The sequence below is a fragment of the Ascidiella aspersa genome, chromosome 1, assembly GCF_963924565.1.
Source record: "Ascidiella aspersa chromosome 1, kaAscAspe10.2, whole genome shotgun sequence".
Classification (NCBI taxonomy): domain Eukaryota; kingdom Metazoa; phylum Chordata; class Ascidiacea; order Phlebobranchia; family Ascidiidae; genus Ascidiella; species Ascidiella aspersa.
The window spans coordinates 22,886,021-22,913,793 of NC_139447.1; the positions used below are offsets into that span (position 1 = coordinate 22,886,021).

At 35.0% G+C, this 27,773-nt stretch overlaps 1 protein-coding gene across 6 annotated transcripts; it reads right to left on the bottom strand.

Moving 5' to 3' along the window:
• On the bottom strand, positions 1-25,871 carry LOC146168319 (uncharacterized). 6 transcript variants are annotated; one of them, XM_083390829.1, is made up of 13 exons: positions 25,759-25,871; positions 23,362-23,426; positions 12,035-12,361; positions 11,543-11,755; positions 10,954-11,082; positions 10,780-10,833; positions 10,538-10,630; positions 7,654-7,711; positions 6,051-6,098; positions 5,419-5,587; positions 4,914-5,025; positions 4,192-4,410; positions 1-1,754 (listed from the first exon to the last, which is right to left on the bottom strand). In XM_083390829.1, exons 3-13 carry the CDS (start codon positions 12,248-12,250, stop codon positions 1,716-1,718), a joined length of 1,350 nt encoding a protein of 449 aa, XP_083246955.1. In that variant the 5' UTR covers positions 12,251-12,361; positions 23,362-23,426; positions 25,759-25,871; the 3' UTR covers positions 1-1,715. The 6 variants fall into 6 exon arrangements, with proteins under 6 accessions (XP_083246955.1, XP_083246952.1, XP_083246951.1 ...); XM_083390826.1 differs by lacking the exons at positions 23,362-23,426; positions 25,759-25,871 and adding exons at positions 3,442-3,488; positions 12,609-21,285; XM_083390825.1 differs by lacking the exons at positions 23,362-23,426; positions 25,759-25,871 and adding exons at positions 3,438-3,488; positions 12,609-21,285.
• Between the last annotated feature and the right edge of the window lie 1,902 nt (positions 25,872-27,773).

Sequence of the window (27,773 nt, forward strand, 5' to 3'; positions counted from 1 at the left end):
TTGACCTCGAGTGAATCGTGTATTGTAAAGAGGGCGCAATATTCATAATAGTAATGTTCGCAAAAAAAGATAGAGGCGAAAAAGTATTAACAACTGTATTAAAACATGTGCGCATAAAGAAAACCAATAGCAAAAATACAACCCGCCGGAGAAAGCGAGATCGGACGACTGTCAGGTGACTCCGGTTGGGTGCGGGACAGAACATGATCACACGCAAAAAGGTTGAGTAGCAAAATTGCGGAGATGAAAAAACGGACGTCTCTTCGCCAAAGTTTGTGTAGAGTTTACGAGGCAAAACACGCTGTTTATTTATGCTGAACTGAGATGTAAGCAAAAACACGCCATATCAACCAAGTTAAATAAAGTAAGGACCACAAATACAAGGATTTCAATCGATTTAACAATAAACAAAATATTGTACATGTATTTCAGATGCTATATCCACAATATATTTTATGGTTTCCCGGCTATAAAATAAATCTACAACTGCCCCAATAAAAACAATCTTAGAATTGCTACTTACAGGAAGTCTACTGCATACCGCCATACACCAATCTCTAATATCTAAGATAATATAAAATTAATATATCTGCGTCACATGTGATGGATCACAAATCACCAACAAATATTTCAGTCAAGTAAAAATGACAAAGCAGTTCTAATCGCTCAAAATATGATTGCTGTAGAGAACTGGAAATATTGGAGGGTATTTCCACTGGTAGATAAGAAAAAAACCTATTTATTTTAAAACCAAATGTATATTTCAAAAAACACAACTTAGTGCAAATGTAGACAGAAGTTTTTCTGCAGAACCATCTAGTAGTAGATTCAAGTAAACCCTTTGCATGTAAAGAGTCAAGAAGTTAATTATGCGCCGGCAGTGTTACAAAAAAATGTTTTGAGTAGTCAATAACAATCTGTATTATGTGGCATTGTGGACGCAAAATAGAGCAAGACGATAACTCCAAATTCCTTCTGGAATATTGGTACACGTGATAGGGCTAAAAGAAGCTTCTTGTAAATATACCACACCATTAAGGATTATATTTAAAAATTGCGAGGTTTGCTTACTTATCTTCCACGGATAATGCTATCCAACCTCCTATCGATGTCATATTATGAAACAGCAATCAAATGTAAAAATATACAAATTTAATGCTGCTTGTAATGAGTCGGTTGGAAATCGCAATTTGCTGATCTAAAATTGCTGCAAATGATCAGACGGCAAGGACGTTATAGCGCTAAAAGGGGTGTTGCCTTAACAGAGAAGACTCGAAAGTATAACCATACACACAACAGATATTTCATTATCAGCGGTTACTGCAAGGGGTAAAATGTCGACGGTTGAGCACGGTAAAAGTATATAGCAGTAGGGCGGTGCACTTCGGACCACTGAAAATAAAATAGAACAGGTCAACGGTACTGCATTAATTGAAAAACGATCTTAGAATAGCAATAATATACAGCAGACACGAATAAAAGTACCGCATCAATTCACAAGCTTGCAGAGAGGCCTCGTAACCAAAGAGCCTGGAACTACTTTCCGCAGCATAAATTGGCTTTGGATGGACGGATCGAACGACACGCCATCGGCGCTGCTTTAATACGTTTTAAGGCTGGTGCAATCTCTTGCAGGGAAAGTGGCTGCCACCTAAGGCAGCTCGAACAGTTACGACTTGAATAATTGATCACTCTTGCGAGCCAAGCCCTGATGTTTAGTAGGGGGCAAATCGGTATCCTCTGGTGAGGGCAGTCTGAAAAAATAATAATGTTTTGAAAGCACTGCAAGTCATAATGTCACACTTCACAGTTATAACACACCAACTAGTTTGGTCAACAAGAAGTTAACATCTCGAAAGTAATCTATAGACTTAGAGTTGTTGCTACCACCGCAAGCGCATCATTTTTCACACTGCAACATACACTTTAAATATCTAGCACGTCAAACGCATCAGGCCCATCAAGCGCCGCTGTCATGCCACTATAGATGTACACAATGATTGCATGAGGAAATTAAACGGGCCAACGGTTTATCAATTACTGTCACACAAGTATAAGCGATGGACATGCAAACACTCACGAAGTAAAAAGCGAAACATAGTTACAGAAATAACTTTTCCGTTGGGCATTATGAAAAACAATTGTTTAAATAAACACTGCACGCTTTTCAACGTTACGCAAGTAAAACAGTACAATGGGAAGGGTTAAAAAGTAGTTTTAAAATCCAGAACTGACCAACAAGTTTAAAAATGTGACACTGGCCATCGGTTAGACAGTACTGAAATGATGTGGCTAAAAGGGCACAAGTCTTCAAGTTATAAAAGGGCATAAAAACACGCATATATACACCGAAAAGCGACAGATATCGATGGGCTGTTCTTTTGCCGATTGTTGTGGCATGCTGGCATGCAAAAGTGGCAGGAGCGGGAACACAAATCGGGAATCCCATAAATAGTATCTCCAAGCATACGAAAGCCGTTAATTTAAAAAAAATCAGGCTGTTGTTTCGTTCTAAAGGGTAAATATGGAGTCATTTTAATTGGTCTAATGCGGATTTGAGAGAACGCGAGTAAAAAGAAGAATATGTTTGCTGTAACTGTTAACAGACAAGTATTTGTAGTAATCAATTAGACATAATAAATCCATTCCAACGAAATAAATGTTGTACCTTCAGGGATTTTTTTATTTTATCCAAAAAACAATGTCGGGATTTGCAATATTTCATTTTCGATGTTTTCCAGTTTACATGTGGAACTCTATTCCCTAACTCTTCTATGTTAGTCCAGGCAACACAAACACTTAAGTTAAGTACGGGGAAACAAATAGGCGCAATCAAGCATCAACCAGCGTTGAAATTGCAGATTGCATAAATTTAAACGTCATGCGGAGATTACAAAAATGCATCAGATGGCTTCAGAATACAATTGTTAGAGTAGGTAATTAGATAATACTCGAGCCCATAAAGAAGTAGAAAGCAGTTTGGTCTGCTATTTTTTCTACATTAAAAAACGTTTTTTTAAATAGAATTTTGCAAGTTGAATATTGTGATGTTAATATCGTCCTATTTAACGGAAAATTTGTAGACGGAAAACGCTTATTATTAGCTGCCAATCCCATTTCCCGGACTACGTTTTTGGCAATAGGCGCTATTTTTCGTAGTCGAATTTCTTTTTACTTAACACGCACCTTCATTCACTGAGAAGTGCGTGTGAGGAGTTATCTACGCCTTTTGATCACTTGCATCATGCAAAGTCTGATTTTGCAACATCTGTCTACACTCAGGGGTATAATGGTGCCAAACGGATGAGATCAATACGCTCAAAACAAGTTCACATAGAGACGCTGGTTGCAATCTTGAATCACACTGATTCGAGCAGCCTGAATATGCCACTTCATATACCGGTTGTGCATGCCAGCATGCGTAGTCGTGAACTTACCCACGTTTTGTTTTTTGTGCACTAGACAACTGGCGCGAGGGCTACGGCCGACTACAATTACATAAATGAATGGAGAAGTTAGTAAAATAGCTAAAAACACGACCGGTGTTTTTTTATAAATCAACTTAAATAACTTTATTGAACATGGCCAAATCTATGGACTGTAGATTGCCAAAGACTTTTAAAAAAGCTACTGGAATTGATCAAATAAAAACACACCTGGTAACAGAGATGGGTTTATGTGTTTTGATATTGATCGTCAAGATTTTCACCAGATCAAAAATGATTTTATATACAAGTCGCCAAAAGTTTAAGTTAAAAGAAAGGATCGTTATATTTCCTAATCTGTGGTTCTCAAACTGGCGTCCGCATTCGGGGTCTGATAAATTAAGTAGCTTGAGTACATAATTCGTTTGACAGCTCAAGATTTCTTCTTTAAAACAGGCCCGCTATTGTTTTAAAGAGGCAAGGGGTCTGCTAAATAATTGTAAGAACCACTGCGTTATTCAAATAATACAAACCGTTTATAGCTTTTTTTTAAAAAGGTATCTTGCTATACAATATAAAAAACAAACAAATAAAAATTGCTTTTCAGTTAGTAGTAAACGCAACTATTCGGTTAGTAGTAAACGCAACGCGTCAAAAACGACAAAATCCTCTCTCTCGGGCGTTTAAAATACAGTGAAAACTCGGTCGTCAATACAAGATGGTTACGTCATATCGCACACTGAAGCCATAGACTCATGCCGCTTACCCCGTAAGTGCTGTTAGTAAGAGCAGCTTGCTGGTAGGGGTCGAGAAATTGCGTGCCAGCTGCATAAGTGATCTGTTGCGGGGCGGGAGCAGCCACGCCCGCCGCGGTGTAACTGATCCCAGCCTGGAGCTGTTGGGCTGCTTGTGAGGACTGCAAGACACGCGGCAGGGCGTAGGCCGTGGCTCCACCAGCTGCTAGGGCTCCGGCAGCCGCACCAGGCTGCGTGCATAAAACATGAATAGATTACATAAAATATGCATCGGCGCAGCGACAGCTTGTAGGCGTAATCCGACCGTTCTTACTTCATAGCGAGCCTTTCGTTCCTGTCTGTTAAAAACGCTCCGTTTCTTTTTGTGCGCCATTTTTATATTTTTTTAATGCAAGATTGCAAGCGTCTGGGGCTAGAATATGTTTGCGTAGTTTTGAAGGCCACACACAGTAGGCTTCCAAGCTGATATTTTGTTTTAGTTCAAACTTTTTTATTTATTTATAATATTCTGGATAAAGGTATCAAAAAGAAACACTGTACAAGGATTTATCAAATTAAACAATGTTTCGCAGGAAACAGATACCATGTGGCCAGCAGGCATGGGTTGGACCAACCGGACTTAACAATATGGATCGCTTCGTATATTTGCATTTTTTGTTATTGGCATACAAAACAGTATAAATTATTGTGTACTAAAAAGATAAGACTAAATGCATTTCAGACAAATTCTCACCCAAATAATTTGCTGCCCAGGTACCGAAGAAGTTAAGGAACTGAGGTCGTATGCGACTGGAGGGGCGTAGGCAGCTTGTTGATAAAGTTGAGAAGCAGGATCGTAAAGAACCCTGAGGTTTTCGCGGCAAAATTCGTTAAAAAGTGAAGAAAGCCATTAGATAGGCCTAACACAGGCGTCACCCAGCTTTTTCACATGGCGCTAAATAAGTTTAGGGACTGTCGATCGCAGTCCGGATATTAAACTTTGCGCTAAATGTTTTAGACTAGAATATTATTTATTAAATAAACGAATCAAAATTTATGAAATAAAATTTAGTTTGTATATGGATTTGTTAAACCTTTCGGTTACAAAACTACAAATAAGCTTATATAACGGGGGAACGAAAGAATCAGCTTGATGCGGCCCGCAGAAAATAAGTAGTTTGCAACTAGCAAATATATTTTTAAAAAGGCAAAATAATTTTACATTGGCCCTGCTACGTTAATCCTACAACAACACTTACTGAATGAGTCCACCACCAGCTCCCTGGATGGCAGTAGCCATTTGAGGTGCGGAAGCAGCCGCGGCGAGGGTGGGTTGTCTGAGCACAATGCCACGACCACGGCCTCGCGCAAGGGCGATTTGCCGGTTTGCTGCGGCGGTGAGTGGGTTTAGTTGGAGGCCTGCGCCTGCTATCACCAGAAAAAAACGTTTGCAATACAAGGTAAAACAGATATACAAGGTAAAACAGATAGTTTAAAAACCGGGAAAAAACATGAACGCTGGTCTTTACTTTTCGTCCGCAGTGCAAACGATAGCATAATGCCGTTACATATCTACAGTACATTTTGTTAACAATACACATGCATGTATTTGCGCCATTAAAAAATTATATTTTAAAATTGAGCTGCAAACTTCGAACAATGGATTTTTTTTCGGCAATTTTAAATTGAAAACAGTTGAAAAATGTTTTTTAAAAGGCCCGAATACTATTGATTTTAACACACTATTGACAATTAATAAAAAACATAATAAAATCAATTGACAACATGCAAACTAAGGTAAACACTGGACGCTAAACAGTCATGCAAACAAGTAGTAGACCAAACATGTGTGATGCACACAAATATAATTTATATGCATGCTCAAACATACCAAAGGGTTCATACAGATTAGCCGTCACCAAATGAGGCAATTTCACTCCTAAGCAAGAAAATACACTATTTCAGTGTGATGCAGATTTACAGAAAACAAATAACACCAAATCAACTAAATCTTAATTTAACAGTTGTTAGTTGTGTATTCAGTTCAGTGCCTTTTATAAATAAGGTGTGTTGAGTGAAGTAGTTAAGAGTTGTACTTAAATGTATAACAAATATCAGAACAAAATCAGCACTTAGCAGCATGTTAAAATTACAGAAAGATAGAAAGTCAAACTAAATACAGTAATTAAATTATATGTGAACTTAAAACCTTTAATGTATAACTCATTACATTCATGAAAGTAAGCAGGTTGAGTTATGTTGTGTAACATGTATGACAAAGCAACATTGTGTTGCAACTTTTATGTTAATAAACAAACAGGCAAATGTGTTTTGTTAAACTGATATTTCTTTTGCAAAAAAAACTTAACTATGTAACAAAAACAAAATGTAACTATTTAACACAAAATATCTTGACTCTAAGTTTGGTACAATCGCAATTTGCTCCAGCAGCAACATATTATATTTTATATATATTATAGATAAAAAATGTTTCTTTTATTATTTTATTATTAAATTAAAAATATGAATTTGTCTAAAATAGGTTCTATTTTGCAATAGGGTTCCTCTTCAGGAATGTTTCGACGGGAAATTCCCGGGATTTCCTGCAAATTAACGATCCCGAATCCCAAAATATTTTTATAATCCCGGTTATTGGGCAACATACCAAAACACTAAAAAAAACTAGTTGTTTTTGACTAATATAAAGAAAAAAATATTACCAAACCTATTAAAGTCGTTGCCTGAGTTGCTTTATTTGCGCTTACCAGCGGAAATACTTAAATAAATTTATTCCACCAATAAAAAAAACTTTTTTTTTTAAATAAAAACAAATAAGGGTGCAGCTTAAATGTTTGGAGCTAATATAAAATAATTTTAAACATTATAATGACGTAATTAGGTATAATCTTTTCGTCAAGATTCCTTGGATTCTCAGGAATTTTCATTTTTTAATCCCGTTTCCTGGAAGTGAAAATATATGGGAAAAGGAGGAACCCTATTTTGCCATGTATATGGCCCAGATCAATGAAGTACAAATGCATACCATAAGGAAATAACTGTGTTTTTGATGTTACCCTAAACAAATTAGACAAGGTATATTTACTTTCACCTTCAAAGCAACCTACCTAGAGTTACATAAAAATTGTGCAGTAAAAATGTGAACCCAATAAAGTAGGTTATGTCTTTGATAAGCAGGTTTTAATCAAAGTTACAACATTAAAAATGCTAAGAAATGCAATGATTTGAAAAAAAGAATGATAGCAGTGGCAACAATCCTGTTAACCAATTATAATTTCCCATATTATTGGAACAAGTGCTGCCTAAACCAATCACAAACAGAACAGTTTTAGGCCATGCATTAAACTTAGTCCAAAATAATTTGGGCTGAAGTCAGTTAATTGCCACTTTCGAGAAAACCACAACAAGTTTATCAGAAGTGCTAAAATTGCCACAAAAACATCTAGTGAAAATCATGCAGCATGTCAGCAACCTACCATTCAAAATAGGTGCAGCGGGCTTCTTGGTTTGGACTCTTGCTGTGGCATCATTCACCTGTTAAAATAATTAAATGCAAATCAAAAAAAAAATCTTTTGGCAAAATTATGAGGCATAAGTTCACCAGAACTAAGCTTTTGCGTTTATAACACTATTTGTAAAAAATAGATTGTTAACAAAACACCCCCTAAATTATAAAGTAACACATCTAATGCTTAAAGGAGCTATTCTAAGCAAAAAGTACTCAACAAAAAACACCACAAATAAAAAAATGATTTCCTAAAAAGAAATTGAATACTAAATGTCACTTTGTAGTCAAGAAATATTCATTTTTTTAATTAATATAGAACATGCCAATCCACAATGTATAGACATTAAAGCAACCTACTTATATAAAAACTAACAATCAAAAAACAACTCTGCAGTAAAAACTTTTTAGGAATCTTTTTAAACAAGAAATCATTAATACCATTACAAAATATAGCTATGCATACTATACAACATTAGCACATTTAAAGCTTAACTTATTGCTTTTATTATGTTTTTAAAAACCAAAGAAATATTTATTAACTTTATCCAAATTGCCTACATTCATCGAGTACTTTCAAATTTCATAAAAGTTTGGTGACTAAGTAACTGACAGTTCTTAGCAAGCCAAAAATCAAAACAATTGTCATATAAAACAGTTCATTTATTATGGTATATATATTCTGGGAGCTAGGTCTTCTGAAGTCCTATCGACCAATGAACCGCACACCTATAATAGCACCATGAGTCTTTTTCTCATGGCTTTTACTGTAATCACATTACCTAATCAGGATTGGAATATATTTCTAATAAAATGTAATGACAATACATATAGATATATTTCTTGCTACAAGTTTTTGTTGTGGCTCTTTTATTTTCTCCTTTGTTTTGTATGTAAAGCATTTGGTGTCATTAATCCTGAAGAAGGTGACTTGTGTAGGTTATCAAAACAGTCAAGGATAAAAATTAATTACCAGAGGAACTACTATTATGCCTAGGAGCAACAGATTATATATTTTTAGATTGGACAACTACATGTATTGCATCACTTTTAAAAGAATCGCGATCTTAACTTGTATACTAACCTCCAAAAGTTGTTTATGTAAGAAGTATTTTATATACTTGGCCAATTGGAAAATTGTATGCGAAAAATAAAACCAAAGCTAAAATTAAATATTGTAAATCCTGTTCAGTACAAATCAACAGCAAGCTTAGTAACTGTTTTTTAAACTTGCATAAACACTAAATGCCTTTTTTTACAACATGATAGTGATATTAAAATTTAGGGGCCAACATTTTCTTGCATTTGTTTTATGCTGTTAAAGTGAAAACGTAACAAAAAACATAAATTACCGGAATATTTATGTTTTTAAAATAAACAAAAATTTTAGTATTTCAAAATTTGCAAATAATATTTTATGTTGACATTTTTAAGCTATAGTGTAAAATTTTCTGTAGTTTTCTAAGTCAATCTTTAAGTCAGTATTTAGTTTAGTAGTACAAGCAGGACTTCATATGTTGTGCAAATAAATCAATCCCTTATTTTAAGTACACTGAACGAAAAAACATTGAGTTCCTGGTTGTTGGTTGATAGGTGAGTAATTTGAGCAGTTTTGTTTTCAATACTGTTACCAGTTTGTGTTTTACAACAAACATTCCCATTACATATATTTTTAGCATGCATGCGCATCTACATGACTTTACTAGTTTGAAGGCAGAATCAAATTATCACCAACAAACGAAAATTACAATAAAAATAATAAAAAACATCTGTTAGGCACTGATTTCAACGAATCTACACTGGTCGTTTAGCCAACATGCCTCAGCAAAAATGATTTAATTTTCTAAGCTAGTCTGGTTGTCTTTTTACTCAGCACTTACCACATCAGTGGATATATAGTTATGTATAATGTTTGTGCAAATGAACCGATCAATAAGTTAATAGATAAAACCCATGCTCAAACTTTTTACAAAGAAAGAAAGATCAAATTTTTTAAAGGCTAATGAAACAGAAACATAGTAGAAGCAGAAATTCTTAGGTTGCTGATACATTCATTTCTATTTTCTCCATGTAGTGTAAAACTATGATAAAATACCTGATGACTTGATGAATTTGTCTTCAGAATAAATGTCAAAAAAGGGTTTTAATTTATATTATTGAGTTCTTTGGTAACCAAAAGTAAGCTTGATTACAGAACTTAACATGCTGGTAGGTCGAGTTGGGGGTTACATGGGCAAACAATTACAATTAAGCCTGGAAAATTACACTTCCTTGTGGATAATGTAATGTTGCGCCTTGAAAGTGAACAGAAAACAAGAGAAGAAAGAAATATGCTTTAACAATTTTAAACATAAACCAAGCAAGTCGGTAAATCACACTATTTCTGCTCAGGCACAAAACCCAGTGAAAGCAGCCAAAGTAACGTCAAATATGTCGCAGATGATTAACAAGACAAATCGGACACAAGGCACCATACTGCAACAACATCGAGCATCAAACTTTTTGAAGCCCGAGTATGCAGCATGGGTAGTGTTCTCCATAATTGCCATGCCTATTGGAAGTGCAGGACATTCCACTTACCAACGATATAGTGATCTTGACTGGTAGTGTGGTACATTAACTAATAATCGCCTAAACAATTTGACAAATGAAATAATGATTTAGGCATAACAATATGGGTATTTAATTTTGTTTTTTACTGCACGACATTACAGATAAAATATCTGTTATATTTAATATCCAAATTAACTGCTCTACGATATTTGGATGAAACATATGTGGGAGCTAAGGAATAGTTGTAGGATTGAAAATTTTCAATATCAACATATATATTCAAATGCAACCAGATATCTTACTTCAATTTTTCTGCCCTCTACAATTGTTCCATGAAGGCCTTTCTTTGCTTTTTCTGCCTCTTCTTTTGTCTCAAATGTGATAAAACCAAACCCCTGTAAATATCAGCATTATATAAGGATTTCTTTGCACAGCCAAAAATTAACCTACTAACTTATTACTGTATTCCTTAATCCTTTATGACAAGTCACTGATTCCAAATTTAAAATATATAAAAAACTGTATATTTATTAAAATAAATTACCTTGGATCCTCTTTCATTGAAGATGATTTCCACATCAGCAATGTTTCCAAATTTCTGAGGGCAAAGTCAACATTACTATTACATATTACATTACATAACCTTGCATTAAAAATATTAGAAGATTTGTCATAAAAAGGAGTCAAAACTTATACAAATTTAGCTTTCTTAACTTACGCCAAACATTTGTCTTAGATCGGGATCCCTAAAACGAAATGGAATATTGGAAACATGAAGCCTCTTTTGTGCAGCAGCCTTAGACGCATCTGACTCAGCAGCATTAGATGTTGAAGAAGTAGCATCACCCTTTTATTAAAAGGTAAAAAACATATTTATAAAACGATCTGTATGTATGAAAATAATGTAAAACTTATACTTAGTGCAAAATGTTAATCAAAAGCATGCATTATAAACATTTGACAAGATCTGGCACAAAATTTATTTCAGGGCAAAAAAACTGGTATTCAAATCATTAAATATTAATAGCTATTGATTGCAACACTATACTGGCAAACACTCAAAACTACATGGGCATTCCCCACAAAGAAATCCATGCCTATCTATAAGAAAAGCAACACAAGAAATGTCAATAATAATTCATTTAAAACCAGGATTTAGAGTAATGGGCACAAATGGATTGCAAGAGCATGACGTAATACCTTACTCTAATCTTACGGAGCCATTTTTTTAGATTGAGGTAAAACTTCATGAATGGAAAATCTGGGGTAGTGATCAAACATTTTTCTGTTCTTTATTGATGACTTACGTGACTTGTATTTCCTGTACTTGAGACACCCATAGCATTTTGCAAAGTGAAAGACTGCACTCCATTAGGTAGCGCTTGTACCGTATTAGTTCCTACAACGCCATTGGTAGCAACCTGATTGGGATCCATCATGAAAATAGGTTGTGGTGCAACAGTGTAGCTTACAGATGATGATGGCAATGCACTGCCTTCAGGTACTCCAACTCCAGCACCCTACAGTTCAAAGAATCGGTAAAATTATTTTTTAATAAAGTAATAACTTTTTAAATAGTGCATTTAAAAAAAACATTATAGGAATTTTTATTGTTGTTTAGACATTTTGATAAGTGGTTCTTGCTATAGCACTGTATATCATTAATTTAGACCTAATAAGAAAGTTGTTTTCTCCTAAACCTAGAACCTATTCAACATTTTTCCTAATTTACATTTTTGTCACTTCCAATTTTAATTTTGACAAACAAATATATATATATGTTAGCAAAACTATAATACCTGAGCTTGAACAAGTTCGCCTGGAGTTCCAGGAATAACATATGCTTGTGGGTACATCCCTGCATGTTGTTGCAGCATATTCATGTCTTTAATGGGGGATACAAAGGGTGGCATAGCAGTGGGTTCAGCCTTCACTGCAGATGGATTTTGAATGGGTGTCGCAAAGGACATTGCAACAGAAGTAGGTTCTGGTTTGGGAGTGGCTTGACTCTGCATGAAGTCTGACTTTGTTCCACTGCTGCTAATGCTTTGCTCGTTGATGAACGTAGTGCAGGTGCTTCCACTTGCAAGGGCCACAGAACCGCTAGTGGCGATGTTATTTGGGTCCTAAAAAATTCAAGTATTGTTAAAAGTGTGTTAAAAGGAATGTGATTTGTTTAAATCGTGGTGTTTTGTGTAAAGTGTTTATTACTGTATGTGAATGTGGTGATTTATGTTTGCAAATTTTCACAATAATTTAATATTTCTTCACAACCCCGAACTACCAGAAAAGAACTACAAGCAGAACATGAAAAACTCATGACAACTCGGTTACAAATAGCACATCAGACGACTAAAATGAAACTTATTTTACCAAAGGTTGAGACATCATGGCTTGGCCTGTCTGTAGTTGATATGAAATCGGAATAGTTTGGTGCTGCATCGATTGAGTTAGGTGTGCTTGGGAAGGATCAATATGAACATTTGCTGCTGCCGCTAACTGCCACTCGTAAGCACCTTGTGAGGCTATCATCACGTCAAGTAGAACTGCGATGCCAGCTAACCCAGTAACTGCAGCAAATAGATTACCTGAGGACGGTTTTATTAGTTCTTCTTTTATTACCCTTGATCACTGTTTTGATGAAGCCCAATTAAAACTTGCAAGTTGGTTTAACGTTAAGAAACAAAGTCACCAATACCTAAATCTGCTTGCAAAACAGTGTTAAGAATACGTTCTAAAAGGGAAGGATGTTAAACAAAAACCACAAAAGACGGCGTGTCTGGCTAACTACCTTACGTCAATTATTATATGTGAGATACCGGCTAGAATGTATTCATACAGTAACGATATCCAAACAGTACTAGGACATCGCCATCTAACGTCCAACAAAAACAGACAAAACTAGCTTTGCATTGGCAAAGACAAAATAAACACAAAGTAACAGTTTGCTGATTACTAAATTATTGCCCAACATAAAATACCTTAACATGTGGCACCCGAACTCGGTCACAAGAATAATCGTTCATTGACATCACTTGACATAACAGAAGCTAGTATTTACGACACTTTATATGTTGAGCAACCATTTGCCGAAAACATTTCTCTTTACATAGATACTGTGTACGGTAATTTTCTAAACCGTACACGCTACTGCCGTGCCAAACGGCTGACTTACATGGTCTTACTCAATAGAACTGCGTACTGTCAATATAAACTGTGCAGCCAGTTGAGAATTTCCGCACCTCTGGTTTCACGTAGCGTTTGTCAGGCCAAACTAACGAAGTGGCATTTTAACTAAAGAAGAAGCTGCGCTATTACAGCGCGTTTATTAATTCGACACCTCAGTAAAAAAATCAGCTGTCTATGGTTGATGTTTCTTGCGACTGATTTCAAAGTCGCGCAACCTTAAGAAACCAAATGTCATCACCTCACTTGGTTCTGGTGATTATTATTACCACCTGACTACTATCAGAGTGGGACGGAAGTAGTGCGTCAGATTAATCGACGAGCGAAGCTATCAAACTCGCGCTAATGTTTACCACTAAGAAACGGAAGTTTAATAGAAACAGAATGTCCTTCAAAATAATTTCATTTATAAAACTTTGAACAATTCAAATTTTATAAGTTTAACGATTTAGTTTGTTTTTAATTTTAAAGAAACAATTTCCAATAGAAAAATAAGGGTGATTTAGTAACTAGTTTTAAAAATATACAGAGGGACTAGGAAATATCAGTCGTTCGATTCTTGTATGTTGAACAGAACAACCAAATTACTAGTAGGACAGGGCTTGGGTCAATAAAGCGACATGCGAAAACGTATTAAGGTACAACGCGCCCTTACGCGAACACAGACATCTATTGAGTGTTCTTCCATATATACATACATATATACATTTATACAACTGTTTCGCAAATTTTAGTATTTAGTTTTCTACAATTTTCATTATTTTGCACGAAAAGGAGTCTGAAGTCGTGTACCGGTTAAACAAAAGACGACCTTGAAACAAAACAAAATGTAAAATTTGCCACTCAGCCGAGAAGCATAGACTCAACAGAGAAACAAAAGAAATGGAACCACACTTCAAATGAAGTTGGATAGACAAGGCACTGAAAGAGAGCATCACAGCTCCATTATGGGCAGTGACAGCTGCTTGCCCTAGTACACAACAACTGGCCCGCTTGTGCACAGAACAGAGATCGCTCCCGTGGGGATAACTAGACGCCGCACGAAAACATCGCACACAAGCGAAAACTTTCGCGATCCTGTGGCACGAAGCCAGTTGTTTAATCGCAATGAACGCTGTGTGACGTCACGAAGATACAATATGAGGGACAAAAGCAGGGAAAAGCGTAAAAACGTTATTAATATTTAAAAATGCACTACCGTAGCCTGCATAGTTCACAATCAATAATAACAAAGCAACATACTTCATAAAAAAAATAATAACAAGCAACATACTTCATGAAATATGGTAATATTATGCTATGCAAACTTCATATAGTAATACAGTCCAGACAACAAACATAAATTATTACATTTCAACTTTAAACAAAGCGGAACTTTCAATTGATGTAGTTTGACTAATAGAAACTAGGCTAAAAAGCAAGTTATAAAGTTTGATATGGTCTATAGAGACGACGCAGCACCACAAATATAATATGCGTGATTAATTTCAGGCTATCGGAAATGATGCTTTATTTATTTAGCGTGCGTCACTTTACAAACTGTTGCAAACAGTTACCACGTACCAACAGTAAAATTAGCGTGTAACGGCAACCGCATGCCCTGACTTTCACATGACAGCAGAACAGATTTTTACTTCGTTGCAACTGTTAATTCTATAATGTAGGTGTGACGCTAGGATTTTCTTAGAAACAAAGACCTACCTTCAAAGTCCGTATGCACTTAAACCACTTAAAAAACGATATAAATATAAGATAGTGCTCACATACAAAACATAGTTTATGTGGCAAGTTTACGACTAAAACAATACGTATGTAGGGTGGCGATTTTATGACCTACGGGAGTTGTCAACTGCAGACGATGATTAAAGTTGTCATACACTTTACGCAGGGCATTCGACAGGGTGTGTTGGCAATAAAGGCACATAAAATGAGTTTTTAGGGGACAGTAGAAACGCCAGGTATTGACCTGATTTACGACTTCTTAGATCCGTTGTTAGCCATATCTTCAAAACCACAGCATCATAACAATAACTCAATAAACCCTGGCGACCACCAGCGGTGTCAACATAAGATATGTTAAGATACATTTTACGAATAATGTTGAGCGGCGTGTATATCAGTTATTTTCCTATATTCATTTGAAATATATTTTAAATGTTTTAAAACTAAAATATATCTTGATTTAAAAAGCCTATTGAAATTAAGAAGCATCCGTATAAAAGAGATCATGAACGTTTAGCTAAATACAGGCTGTATATCCCACACAAAACGCTTACCTTTCACAAAAGCTGAAAAACAACTGCTTGAGATTGGTTAAAGCAAACACATGGGATCATAAATACGCTGATAAGCAAAACTGCAGATCTCTGGCTGTGTCTAAACAAGGAATTATGTGTAACGTGCTTTTGTTCGGTGCTCGATGAATTATTAATGCTGCAAAGAGGACTGACAAGAAAACCGCTATCGTATAGGACTATAGGTAAAGCAAATATATCATGAAGGCAATAAACAGTGCGACCGGGTTGAAGATGAACAGCTAGATGACAAGTGTTTGAAGATTGTGTTGATGACGATATGCCACACAAAGCCATGAACTCAAAACAATGCATCTATTTTCGTAATCCACAAAACATAAAACTAAACTTTTTAGTTTATTAAAAATACGTCAAGCATCGAAGAACAACGTGGAAAGTTTCCAATGATACATACAAACGGACCATAATTTCGCATTCACCACCTAAACATACGTGTGAGCTTTTTATTCGTACATGGTTCTGACGTTTTGAGAAAAAAATGACGTAATGTCTCAATCACGATATTCTCCAAGACTAATAACACCATAAATCTGCTTTAAAACATTATTTTAGCACAAAACCGGTAAATGCTTTTCCTTATCCGTACCACATTCCCATCTTTGCAAACGAAGGTACAAAATAGAAGAGCACATTCAGTGGTTTACGAAAAACGACGCTGCACTGTTTCATACAAGTTGACAACAGTCACTAAAACGATAATGTAGCCACGGGGCAGATACACTAAACACCACCATTCAATTTATCGGTCCGGCTCATTGGGGCTGTCTTAGTGACACACAGCAGGTTCTGACATCGCCTGACGAATAGGAAACACTTTCAAAGAGCGGCAACTATTAGACAGCAAAGGGAGAGAAGCAGAAGTGCTCCACTTGGCCTCTTCGGGGAATTGCACAACAGGTCGAAGGAAATCTATTTATTGAAAATGCGCTAGCCTCAAAACGCCGCAGTTCTATACATATTCCTCCGAGAATTACAGGCGGTCCTCTTAGAGGTTTATTTTGGAAAACAAATTGTTTAAAATAAAACACTGAATATTTTACACCTGCCTTATCTTCGTTTATATGGTGCAAATAAGTAAAATCTTGAAACATGAAAATCGTTACGTACCTTACAATTTATTCGTTACTTTTTGTTAGTAAATCCTGAATATATGTAACCAAATCAAGTGCCCAGGTAATTCGCAGAGATTATAATTATATAGTTTCAAAAACATTCCAACAAAAAATACAACTGTAACGCACCTCTTGTGTGTTGAAGTATAACCACACAAGAGGCGACAGTAATCTTCGGTAGCGTTGACATTATACCAAGCGCGCATTATCGTGGCGCAGAAATTCACTTAAGGCCCTCTAGCCGCGTCACATGATATCAATAATGGAGAGAATTGATCCCCCCGGATTCATCTCTCCCTTCCGAGCATTATGACGTAAGGTGGCTAATACGATGCCTCGCGAGGCAACCTATGGCCCAAGGGAATTAAAGGGCAGAAGATAAATCATTTTTGCTATCACGCTTTGACCGCTGCATTAAAAGATTCTTCGCTGACTAACTATTGCAATATATTGACAACGCAATGCTTATGACAACAACACAACACCGTTTTATAATTACGACAGGTTTATTACAACAAACACAAAAATTTAAGTTCTTTTAAGTCCTAATATAATACTAAACAACAAAAGTTTTTAATGTATTAAATCTCTTTTTTTCAGCTGGTAGACTCCATTCTGTCAAGAAGCAAAGGAGGCCATCATCAATTTTAACCAACCAACACAAATTGAAATGCGGTTATGCAATTCGCACAAATTGTAGCTTCAGTATTTGTGCCTGTGTACGATGCAATTTTTATATGTTAACCTTACGATAACTTCAAGGAGCCCCGGTAATTCAGATCCACAACCCAGGATAAACGTATCTCAAAAAATAGCGCCGCGTGCGGCGTTATAAATTTTGAAACAACTGGCACGTGGAGTCGGTAGAGCTTTATAACGCGTTGTGAAGTCAGCGCTAAAAAAACAAGTTTATTCTGTCACGCATTTGTACAAATAAGAAACAACGCACATGCCACATTGACTAGGTTTAACTAACAGATTTCCCACACTGATCGCTCCCTGGTATTAGAAGATAATAATTTTAAGATATAGTGGTATTAAAAGATATAGCATTTTCCATCTAAGTTGCATTTTTTTCAAGTAATTCATAGAACTTTCACAAAATATTTTGTTACAAAACACCATGACTATTGTTAGGTAAATACGTTATAGCTAAATGACTAAAACAAATTCGCGCAAACCGCAAAAAAGTCCTATTCCTGCCTACTGTAACCTTGCATGGATTGGTTATATTATCCCGGTCAGGGACGAGGGAAAACTATAGTCAACTTTTACTATTTAAATTAAAAAAAAATTGTCCATTTTTACTATGTTTTTGTCGGTTTTGAAAAAAAAAATATTCAGCCCAACCTTCATGAAGGAAATGCAGTTATTTCTAACAGTATGTAAGTCACGTTTATGTGCCTAGTGCGTCACCTATTCTTTTATATTAAAAGTATTAGACGGTTTTTCTATGAACATTTTGCGCATGAGTTCGCTCAAAAAAATTTGGAAAAAATTTCTAGATCCGCCACTTATGGAGGTATCCATTAGCTGTACCCGATTGCCTTGACTAATTGTTTTAGACGAAAAGACAATACAAATCTTAACTCTAAAAGATTTAAACATTTTATTTAGTTACTTAACTACACATGCGTACTTTATACAAAAAAAAAAAAAGAATAGGACAGTATAGAAGCAAACATGAACTTACAGAAAGCGGATAAAAAAATTAAAAACAATACTTATAAAGGTTAAATATTGTTGTAGAGTCTGTTTCTACTCGATTGCCAATTTAAGCACGCCATTTTGATGCCATATCGACCAAAATGGTAAACCGACCCGGAAAATAACTCGGAAACTAAAAAAGTGGTAGATATGAAACAGTGAGTAAAATATAAGAAAAGGGAAGTTGACATTTACGTTGCATCTATATCCGCAAGTTGGTAAGGCAAACAAACGGACGAGCGCACAATTTCGACAAGCATCGCGTTGAAACCGCCAAACTAATATCTGTTTTGGCCTTTTAAAAACAGACTCTTGACAATGAAGTGATGTGATAACGTGGAAACGAGCTTAAATAAATGTAATTTCCCATCAGGGAACACAAAAACCGCAAAGGTTAAAAATACGAATGTTTACACTGAAGTCAACACAAAACGCCCCAAGCGGTGAAATTGGCACAAGTTAAACGCAACGCTTTATCTTGACAAGAATGTGCTTCGCCCTTTCCTTAAAAGGTATAAAACAAAATTCGCTGAACAGTTTATAGCAGAAAAGCTAGAAGACGATCGGTGAAGCGTGGTAATAGCGGTCTTTCCCAGACGTTTAGACTCGCATACTTTCTAAGCGGGCGCCTTTTGAAGCGATGTAAATATCTATTTTATGTTACCCCTGCTGAGCCAAAACAACAATTTGTCACAATAATGTGATATCTAACCCGGCCGTATGTGTTGCCGCGGTTTGCGATCGACGTTGAATATTAGATGCGACGTTTTGTAAGGAATATTGATGTTTACATTGATAAATTCGGCCTTATTGTACAACGCCCTTTAAGCAAACAAATCCTGCCAAACAAATATCGGACTACAACTAAACCTTAATACAATTTAAGTCTAGTCGAGACAAACTTGCTTTTAGTTGTATAACATCTTACACTATAACTCTTATAGCAGCCCTGTCGCCTGTTGTAATGACTGCTTTACGGTTCACTAACCTTCCCAGCAATATAATAACAGTCACAGAGTAAAATATAAGTTTGTAAAGCTCGCTCTAGTTACACATAAAGCCAGTAGGTTCACTAACACTGCTTAAATTTGCTTGTCAGGTTAAATACTCAAGCAATGCCGTTATTAATGTAGTAAACTTTTTAAACTATACAAAATAAAATATACATGTTGAATCATTGGCTGATGGAAGGTTGCAATAATCCTTTTTATCCACAACCTTCCAAATAAGCTTAAAAATCATAATCATAACAAACAACTTAATAAAAAAACGCAAAACATGTAAATCATATTCAACTGGAGGGTTATACCAAATCAGAATAATATAGGTTGTAATATATCCAACCAATCCAAGGAGTCATTAAAAATATGTGCTACTTGGAAAACTATAAAGTTTATTTTTATTTAAAACTTCCAATGTTAGTTGTCCAAGATAAACGTTGATACTTTTATGAAATTATGGTTCATTTTACACAAAAATCAAATTGGGCCGAACAACAAACCAATCTTAACTAACGGAACCTAGTACAAACAAAGCTGTTTCAAAATTCACTTAAGCAAACATTCACGGCCTGAAGCTTGTCAAAACAATATCAGCAGTTGGGGAAATGTAGTTTAGTTTAACTAATATAGTGTTAGGTAATATAGTGCTTTCCTAGCTGAACAACAATAAAAAACAACTACAACAAATATGCACATAATCCAAATTCAATATGTTACTACATGTGGAGCTTACAAATGAAACGCAAACATGACAAAAACAAATCACTCCTTTAATAGTATGGCACCAACACTAACAATGAAACTTGTCATGGACACACAATATATAACCGCATTAAAATAGTGATGACATCTTGTTTCATGAATGTCATTATTAATGCAACAAAAGGCACTACATTTTAAGTTGAAACAAACTTTATTCCAAATCATCACATTTATCTAACATGAAGTACAAATGTCCTTTCATAAACTGTGTGTCGTTTTTAATTAGGTTATCAACAACAAAGTGCCAAAGTTTGACTCTCAATAAATCAAAATATAAAACTGATTTAACTTTGGGATACTTTGATAATATATTGTGTAAATGGTGGTCTAGCTACAATGGATTGTGTAGTAGAATGTCATAATTGTTATATTCCTAGAATAGGGTGACACAAAAATACTTTTTATAGGCTTTAACTAATTCTGTTATTGATTAAAAAAAACATGTATTTTGCAAAGTTTTAAAGGATTGTTTTTAAGGTACCATCATCTACACATACAGTGTAAAGCAGTGATTCTTAACCAGGTAACCAATGGTCCACCTGGAATTTCTAATCGCCTCACAGAGTTCTTGTATTCTTTATTACAAATATTATTTAAGACCTGCGCATAAGAAAATCTTGTGCAGTTGTATGATATAAGTCAGCCTGGCATACCAATTATGTTCACTTAGTAATTTTTACACAATTTTTATTGGCCCATATTCATCACAAAGGAGGGGTATTGTGAGTGTTCCAGAGGATTTTTGTGAATTAGTTTGGAAGCAGTCTGTTGCCAGTTAGGCAAGAAAAATTCAATTTACTGTATCATTTTCATATGTGTTATATATATATTTTCAGATGCCAAATTAGGTATTCTGCAGCTTTTAAATCAGTGAATTGTCAGAAACGCCTGTTGATAAAGGAAAAGTGAGACACCATCACAAATTTTTATGTTTAGTATCAAATATGTCCTCAAACGTCAGGCTATTACTGGAACCAGTCGGCCTTATGGAGAATGTAGTGTATGAAAGGCCAAGATAGAAAAATCCAGCTTGGGTGAGGTGCCCATGTGGATTTGATGGGTCAGTTGCTTAACCTGGGCTGTTAATTCCCTAACATGAAGTTGTTTGCACAAACAGCATGCAGCTGGCATGGTACTATGGTACCTTGCTTCACAATTGAGTATGCATAGCTCAGTCGCTAGATTGAGGCTTACTGGCATGGGTGTGCTTATGAGTTCAAACCTCACAGCAGACTGAATTTTTCTAGCTTGGCCTTGCTTGCCCTGCAATCCCATATTAAATAGTCCTTTAAAACAAGGTTAATGTTTGATCTATGTGAATTGATTTGACCACAACATTTATGCCATGAAATGGAAATTATATTTGTTCCTACAAGTTGATACATTTTAACTATCAAAGTAGATGGTGGTACCCTAATATTATCCCTTTTTAGAGTTTTAAATTGAAATATTTAAGGCTAGAACGACTTCTTCAGAGTTAGGAAACAGTCTATTAAGGTCACCCCAATCTTGGAAGGTGTTCAGGAAATTTCTTAAACATTTTAAGTATTTTATATACCAAGTATATTTAATAAATTATGTTGTTAAAATATATCTAATAAGCTACATTCTTATGTCATGTATATTATAAATTACAATAATAAATAACTATAAATGTTATAAATTATGTAGGCTTGGTCAAACCATAAGTAGTGCTAATACAATCAAAAAAAGTTTGGTTAAAGCCAAAAACTACTGCAGTTTTCCAAATAGCTTCTGTTAAAAGTGACCACCACAGAATCAAAGCTGGCACCAGGCCTATATCAAGCAGCGTACAGCAAAAAACCTGCATCTAGCTTGACCATCACTCAAAGATGTAGGTTGCATTTAAACAAACAACATGCTCCTAAAATTGAACGCTGATGCTTCATTGGCTATTTACAGGCCTATGCATGCAAGGTGGGTGTAATTTGCTATACAACATTAAGAAACAGCAGATATTGAACACACTTTCACTCCACTTCATGCAATGTAAGTAAATTCAGCCACAAAATAATTTGCTGGAGCTGTTCAGATTGTTCCAGGACTATCTCTCTTTAGAACAAGTCGTACATTTAGCGAAATACTCCATGTGCTCTATTCCGAGTTTTCAATACAAATAGATTACCCCCATGTTTTGCGAACATATTAACTTTAAATAAAATTTTATGAAAATTTTTATTATTATTTTTTTAAACCATTATTAATCTTCTATTCATAGAGGATGATAAGATATATGTTAGACTGTTACTTAGACAAACATTTCCTATTTAGAGAAAAATCAACATAGATGGTGTACATATATTATATATTATAGCTTTTTACTGTTAATTCAACTGGCTAATATGTTTTGTGTCAGAACATGCTTGATGAAATCAAAATAAAATTGCTAAAAAATATTGCAAAAGCGCATTGCACTGAACAACACTACCACTAAGAAGTATATTATTCTATGATAAATTGGTTACAGAAATGTTCATGAATTCTTGCTGTTAAGAAGATTGATGAAAACCTTCCTAACATATGTTTCTTAATTTCTTCAAAGGCATTGTTCCAGTTTTGCTCTTTGTCAATCATATTGTTAATTAGTGAATTAAAACATGTCATTAAGAGCAGGCTTAGTGATGCAAAACATAAGAACAATTCTCAAACCCCCACAGACACATGCAGATCCAGCCTTGGTGCATCATTACACAAGGCAGATGCATTTAAGTGGGTGATCTATTGTGACAATACACACGATGCAGCCCAAAACCAGAGAACACAGACCAAAAGCCAACCACAAAATAAATTAGTTAGTACAATACAAACACATGAAAGTAGGTTATATTGGCGAAGGGTACCATTCAAAAGAAAAGCCACGGCCTCACAGGGATTTGCTTTAAACTACTGTACCACAAAATGAAGCAAATATGTAATAAATGAAGTAATTGCATTCCACTGATGATCATTAAGAGAGTATGGTGACACAGACAATAAAGATTTCCAAGCTTTTTTCAATTTGTGTGTCTGTGCCAAACTTTACCTCATTTTTAACTTTCCCGATTTTGAACTGCTGCCCCAGCGGGGAGACAAAGCACTTATTCAACTCTGCAAACATTGTGAAGAAATGTGGTTAAGTACACTAATGTGTCAGTTTGAAATAAATGCAACTTACAATTTAGGAAACAAATAGTCAAGACAAAATTAATGTAAATATATAAATGACATCTCACTTTAAGTACTCTTAACCTAGTATATAATACAGTTTTATAAATCAGTTAAACTCTGTATCTCAACTATTTATTTATTAGTATAGTATAGGAGTGAAAAAAACATAAATAGATTAAATATTTTCGACATACCATATTAAAATAATAATGCGTAGTGTAGGTATTCAAAATGTAAACACATATATCTATGTTTACAAGTTAGGTCAGGGTTTAATACAGTAGCCGCAAAACATTTACAATTTTGATTTATAAAACTTTTTATAAAAGTGAACAATACATAAAAAAAATTTCTCCCAGAAAATGAAATGTGCAACCCCAGGCCCCTGATTGTACTTTAGCATGCCCCTTACATATTTGTTTATGTCACAAAAAATTTTGAGCCCACAGTGCATTTTTTCTTACCTAATTGACTTATTAATAGCCTTGTTTATCGCCTAAACATAGCAAGGTTGATACATTCCTTAGGCGAACGCATTATTTAAATTTAGGGGTGCGACAAAAAAAAAGAAGAATTTAGGCCCAAAATGCTTGTCACTAGAAGGATGTCAAGATTCTGCCAGTCTGGTTATACTTAAAATTATGAGTATCTACATAAAATGTTAGGACATAATTATTACACATATTTATGTCTCCATAAACTTTTAGCTATAAATCAAGATGTATGTACTTGTTCAATGTCTTTATAAATTTAACACATATATATATATAAAAGACAATTTCCTATTGTGAGTAGGGATGCTCAAAGTAGAATCCCAAGATATTCTAGAATAATAGGTTTCGAATCTAGAATAACGAATCCAGAATAGCGAATCCTAGTATATTTTTATTAAATTATTTAACCTCGATTTTGTTTGGGGTAGGGATTAATCTTAATGTACCCTACAGGACCCACAATCACAGCAATAAATCGCCCAAACAATTTTCTAACATGTGTACATAATAATAAAAAAAAACTCCCATATGTTCAACATTCTTAACAAAGTTCTGTCATTTGAAGCAGTTGTGTAAACTGTAATATGTCAACTGTCCAGGTTGCTAAACTTATATTTTTGCCAATAGTGAGTGCAATGCAACACTGCACACAGAAGTCTTAAGCAATTCGGTCCTGTTTTTTCAAGCATTGTTGGGTCTTGGGGCTTATTTTTTACTAACGTGATCTGTTATGCAGTCAAATAATGCACTGCAAAGAATACAAAGTTACTATTGATTTAACGAATTTTTGACAATTAAACTGCGCATAACTGCACAACCTCGCTGAATATTGGCCTAAAGTTGACCTTAAGTAACCCTATAGCGCATTTTGTGGACGGCCAGCACGTTTTACACCGTAATGTTACTTTTCCAACTTAACGCATTTAGAGAAATTGCGAACTCCACACCAGACATTACTCGTTGATTGCTCGTCCAATAATGCTTGATTGACACTTAATTATTAGACGCGGTAATTGGTCGCCCGAAAAAACGCTGACATTGCACTACCAGGTTACATTTAAAGCAAGCACTGTAAATTGGTCGCCGCAGCTAGAGGCCAACTTACCGCACGCGTTTGTGCAATTAGGCGCAACAATCCGCGGTAAAACATTAAATTATATCGGTTTCAATTACCCGAAATAAACGGCAGAATTGGATTCGAATCCCATTTGGATTCGAATCCAAGGATTCGATATTCTACTTTGAACATCCCTAATTGTGAGTAATTAAAAAAAATAGTGACATCCTACAGTTTCAGCTCAAATAGGCCTGCGACCTTTTTTCATAAGCCAGTAAAAAATTAATTTTTTTTTTGCCCTCTAATTAAATTTCCCGAACAAATTGCTGCATTTGTTCCCTTTCAGATAGCTGATGTGAGTGCCCTAACAATGCTATACCTTAATTCCGTGTTTTTTTCGTCACAAAATATCAAATGTAACTATTAGTATAACTGCTAAGCTGTGGCGATCCAATACTTTTTAATTGACATTTTGTTGTAAATGACCAGAGACAATATTATAAATAACTCAATTTAATTGTTGAGTTTTAGATTGTTGTGGGAATTTTTATTAAATTTTGGAAAAATCTTGTTTAAAAATATTCAAATAAATCTAACCATGTGAACTACTGCAGTTGGTGACCCAACCGAATCAACCGGCAAACTACGGATTTAGATGCACCGTCCTTATTTTTGTTAAACAGAAAATTACCAATAGTAATACAAACATGCATATAAATACCTCTTTCAAGTTTGACATTCAAGAACAGTTAAGATCAGGCTTGAGATTCAAGTTGAAAATCAAAATTAAGTACCTATACAAATGGTTTAACAAAGTTCATCAATACACAATCTATAAAAGAGAAAAATAATATTTTAAAACATAGGTTGCAAATAGTTTTTGTGTAATAAAGTGCCTTTAGATCTTCAATTATGTGCCAAAAAGTTTGTCAAAATATTTAATTTTTATATACAAAACTATACCACAAATAACATATTCTTGCATTATTGTTTACTGTTCTAGTCAAGCTATTCTATATAACACAACTCAAATGCAATTTTTCTAAAAGCTAAGATTTTATCCTCATTAATCAGTAGTAGTTGTGATGTTAAGTAAAGTAACGTTGTACTAATTTGCATGTTATTGTCTAATGTAACAGTTTTTTAGTGTAAGATTTTACATTTTATCAGTGTGCCCGTCTGAAAAGTATGACATATTTGACAGGATCTCGCGATTGCACATTTCCAAACATCAGAGTGACAGGTGTTTACATGTGGTAGTATTACATATAATTTTCCAGGTTTTGCATAATTTCAATGATTTTTTCGGAAATAGATTTAAATTACTTTGTTAGCCAGGTAAATCAGGTGCCTATAGGCTATTTGACCGGATCCGTTTGTACAGTGGTTCTTAATTAAGTTTGAAAAGGCTATTTCAGAGTTTCCATGTGAATGTCCTCCGAAACATTAGCACATAGTTTACTTAAAGCTCTGTGAAAACTTCGATACTTTTTTCTCTGTTATTTGTATACTTTAAGGAATCTATTAACGCTATACACTATGAATATTATGGCATGTTTCAACAATGCTTCTAGAGTAATATAAGAGTTCGACAGGGTAACTAACAAAAAAGAACTACTGCGTTAGTGATTATACATGTCAATTTGAACTCTTTTGGTGTCTGGCCAGACTTAAGAAAAATACTTAAACCTAAAAAAGAAGGGAAATTGTGGTAGGATATGCAACCTAAGGTATGCAAAAAACATGATTGCACACCTGCACACTTTTAAAATTTGGTGCTGCACACCCGAGATCTCGCTGTGGAGTGTTATGAAACCTACGTACATTCCATAATTTGTGTCCGCCAAAGATTTGCTCCAAAATTTTTTAGGTCGAAATCCTACGCCAAAAAACAATAAATATGCAAAAAACAACAATTTTGGGGGGTAAATTTACTAGGCTGGCAATATTGCACACCAAATGACGTCACTGGCGTGATTTTGGACAATCATTCATGCCAAAGATCTCTGGCGGAAAGGTATTGTAATGCAACAGGCCATGAAATACAGACTTGGTGTCTGGGTAAATAGCCTCTCCCTAAAACAGGGGTACTTGAACTGGGGGTCCATGAACTAGTTTTAGGGGGTCCATGAAGGTCTAATTGAAATGTTAGTGTATATTTAAGAAGCAATCAATTTTTAAAAGAAAAGAGTTTAATGAAAAAAACGGTTTTGTACTGAATGTATTCTCCAACTCCATTTCACTTTAACACTTTTGGACCAAAATAAGCAGGTTTTTAAAGCCTATTTGTCTTGTGACATCAATTTATGACATCATCTCTGAAAATTTCTTGCCTACTAAGGTCCACGCGAAGCAAAACGAAATTGGGTGTCCGTGATAAAAAAAAGTTTAAGAACCCCGGTCTTAAAAAAAGCCTGGTGCACTTGCCAACATACGTTAGGCAGTGGCTAAGTGCAGTGATTCTCAAAGGGAGTGTCTCCCTTTGGGGGGATTTGCTTAATATAAAACTTAAAGTACCGTAGCTTATCTGTGGACAATAAGCTGTTTTAATTGTGTTAACTATGCCATAATAGACTCTTTTTTGTTTGATTTACAATATCTATTGTGTAATACAAGGGTGTCTTTTTTATACAGTTTGTTAGTTTTGCTTATAATTTTATAAATACGTAAAAGTAAAGGGGAACACACAATAAGCCCTAAAAAGCAACAATACCTAAACCAGAAAAATGTGTAAAA

What these genes read in the sequence shown, in the direction of transcription:
- LOC146168319 (XM_083390824.1), bottom strand. Translation starts at nt 12,767, where the DNA reads ATGATAGCCTCACAAGGTGCTTACGAGTGGCAGTTAGCGGCAGCAGCA. An exon ending in GCGAACTTGTTCAAGCTCAG is followed by an intron (nt 11,756 to 12,034) that starts GTATTATAGTTT and finishes TTTGAACTGTAG; the next exon opens with GGTGCTGGAGTTGGAGTACC. An exon ending in CTGGGCAGCAAATTATTTGG is followed by an intron (nt 4,411 to 4,913) that starts GTGAGAATTTGT and finishes TTATGCACGCAG; the next exon opens with CCTGGTGCGGCTGCCGGAGC.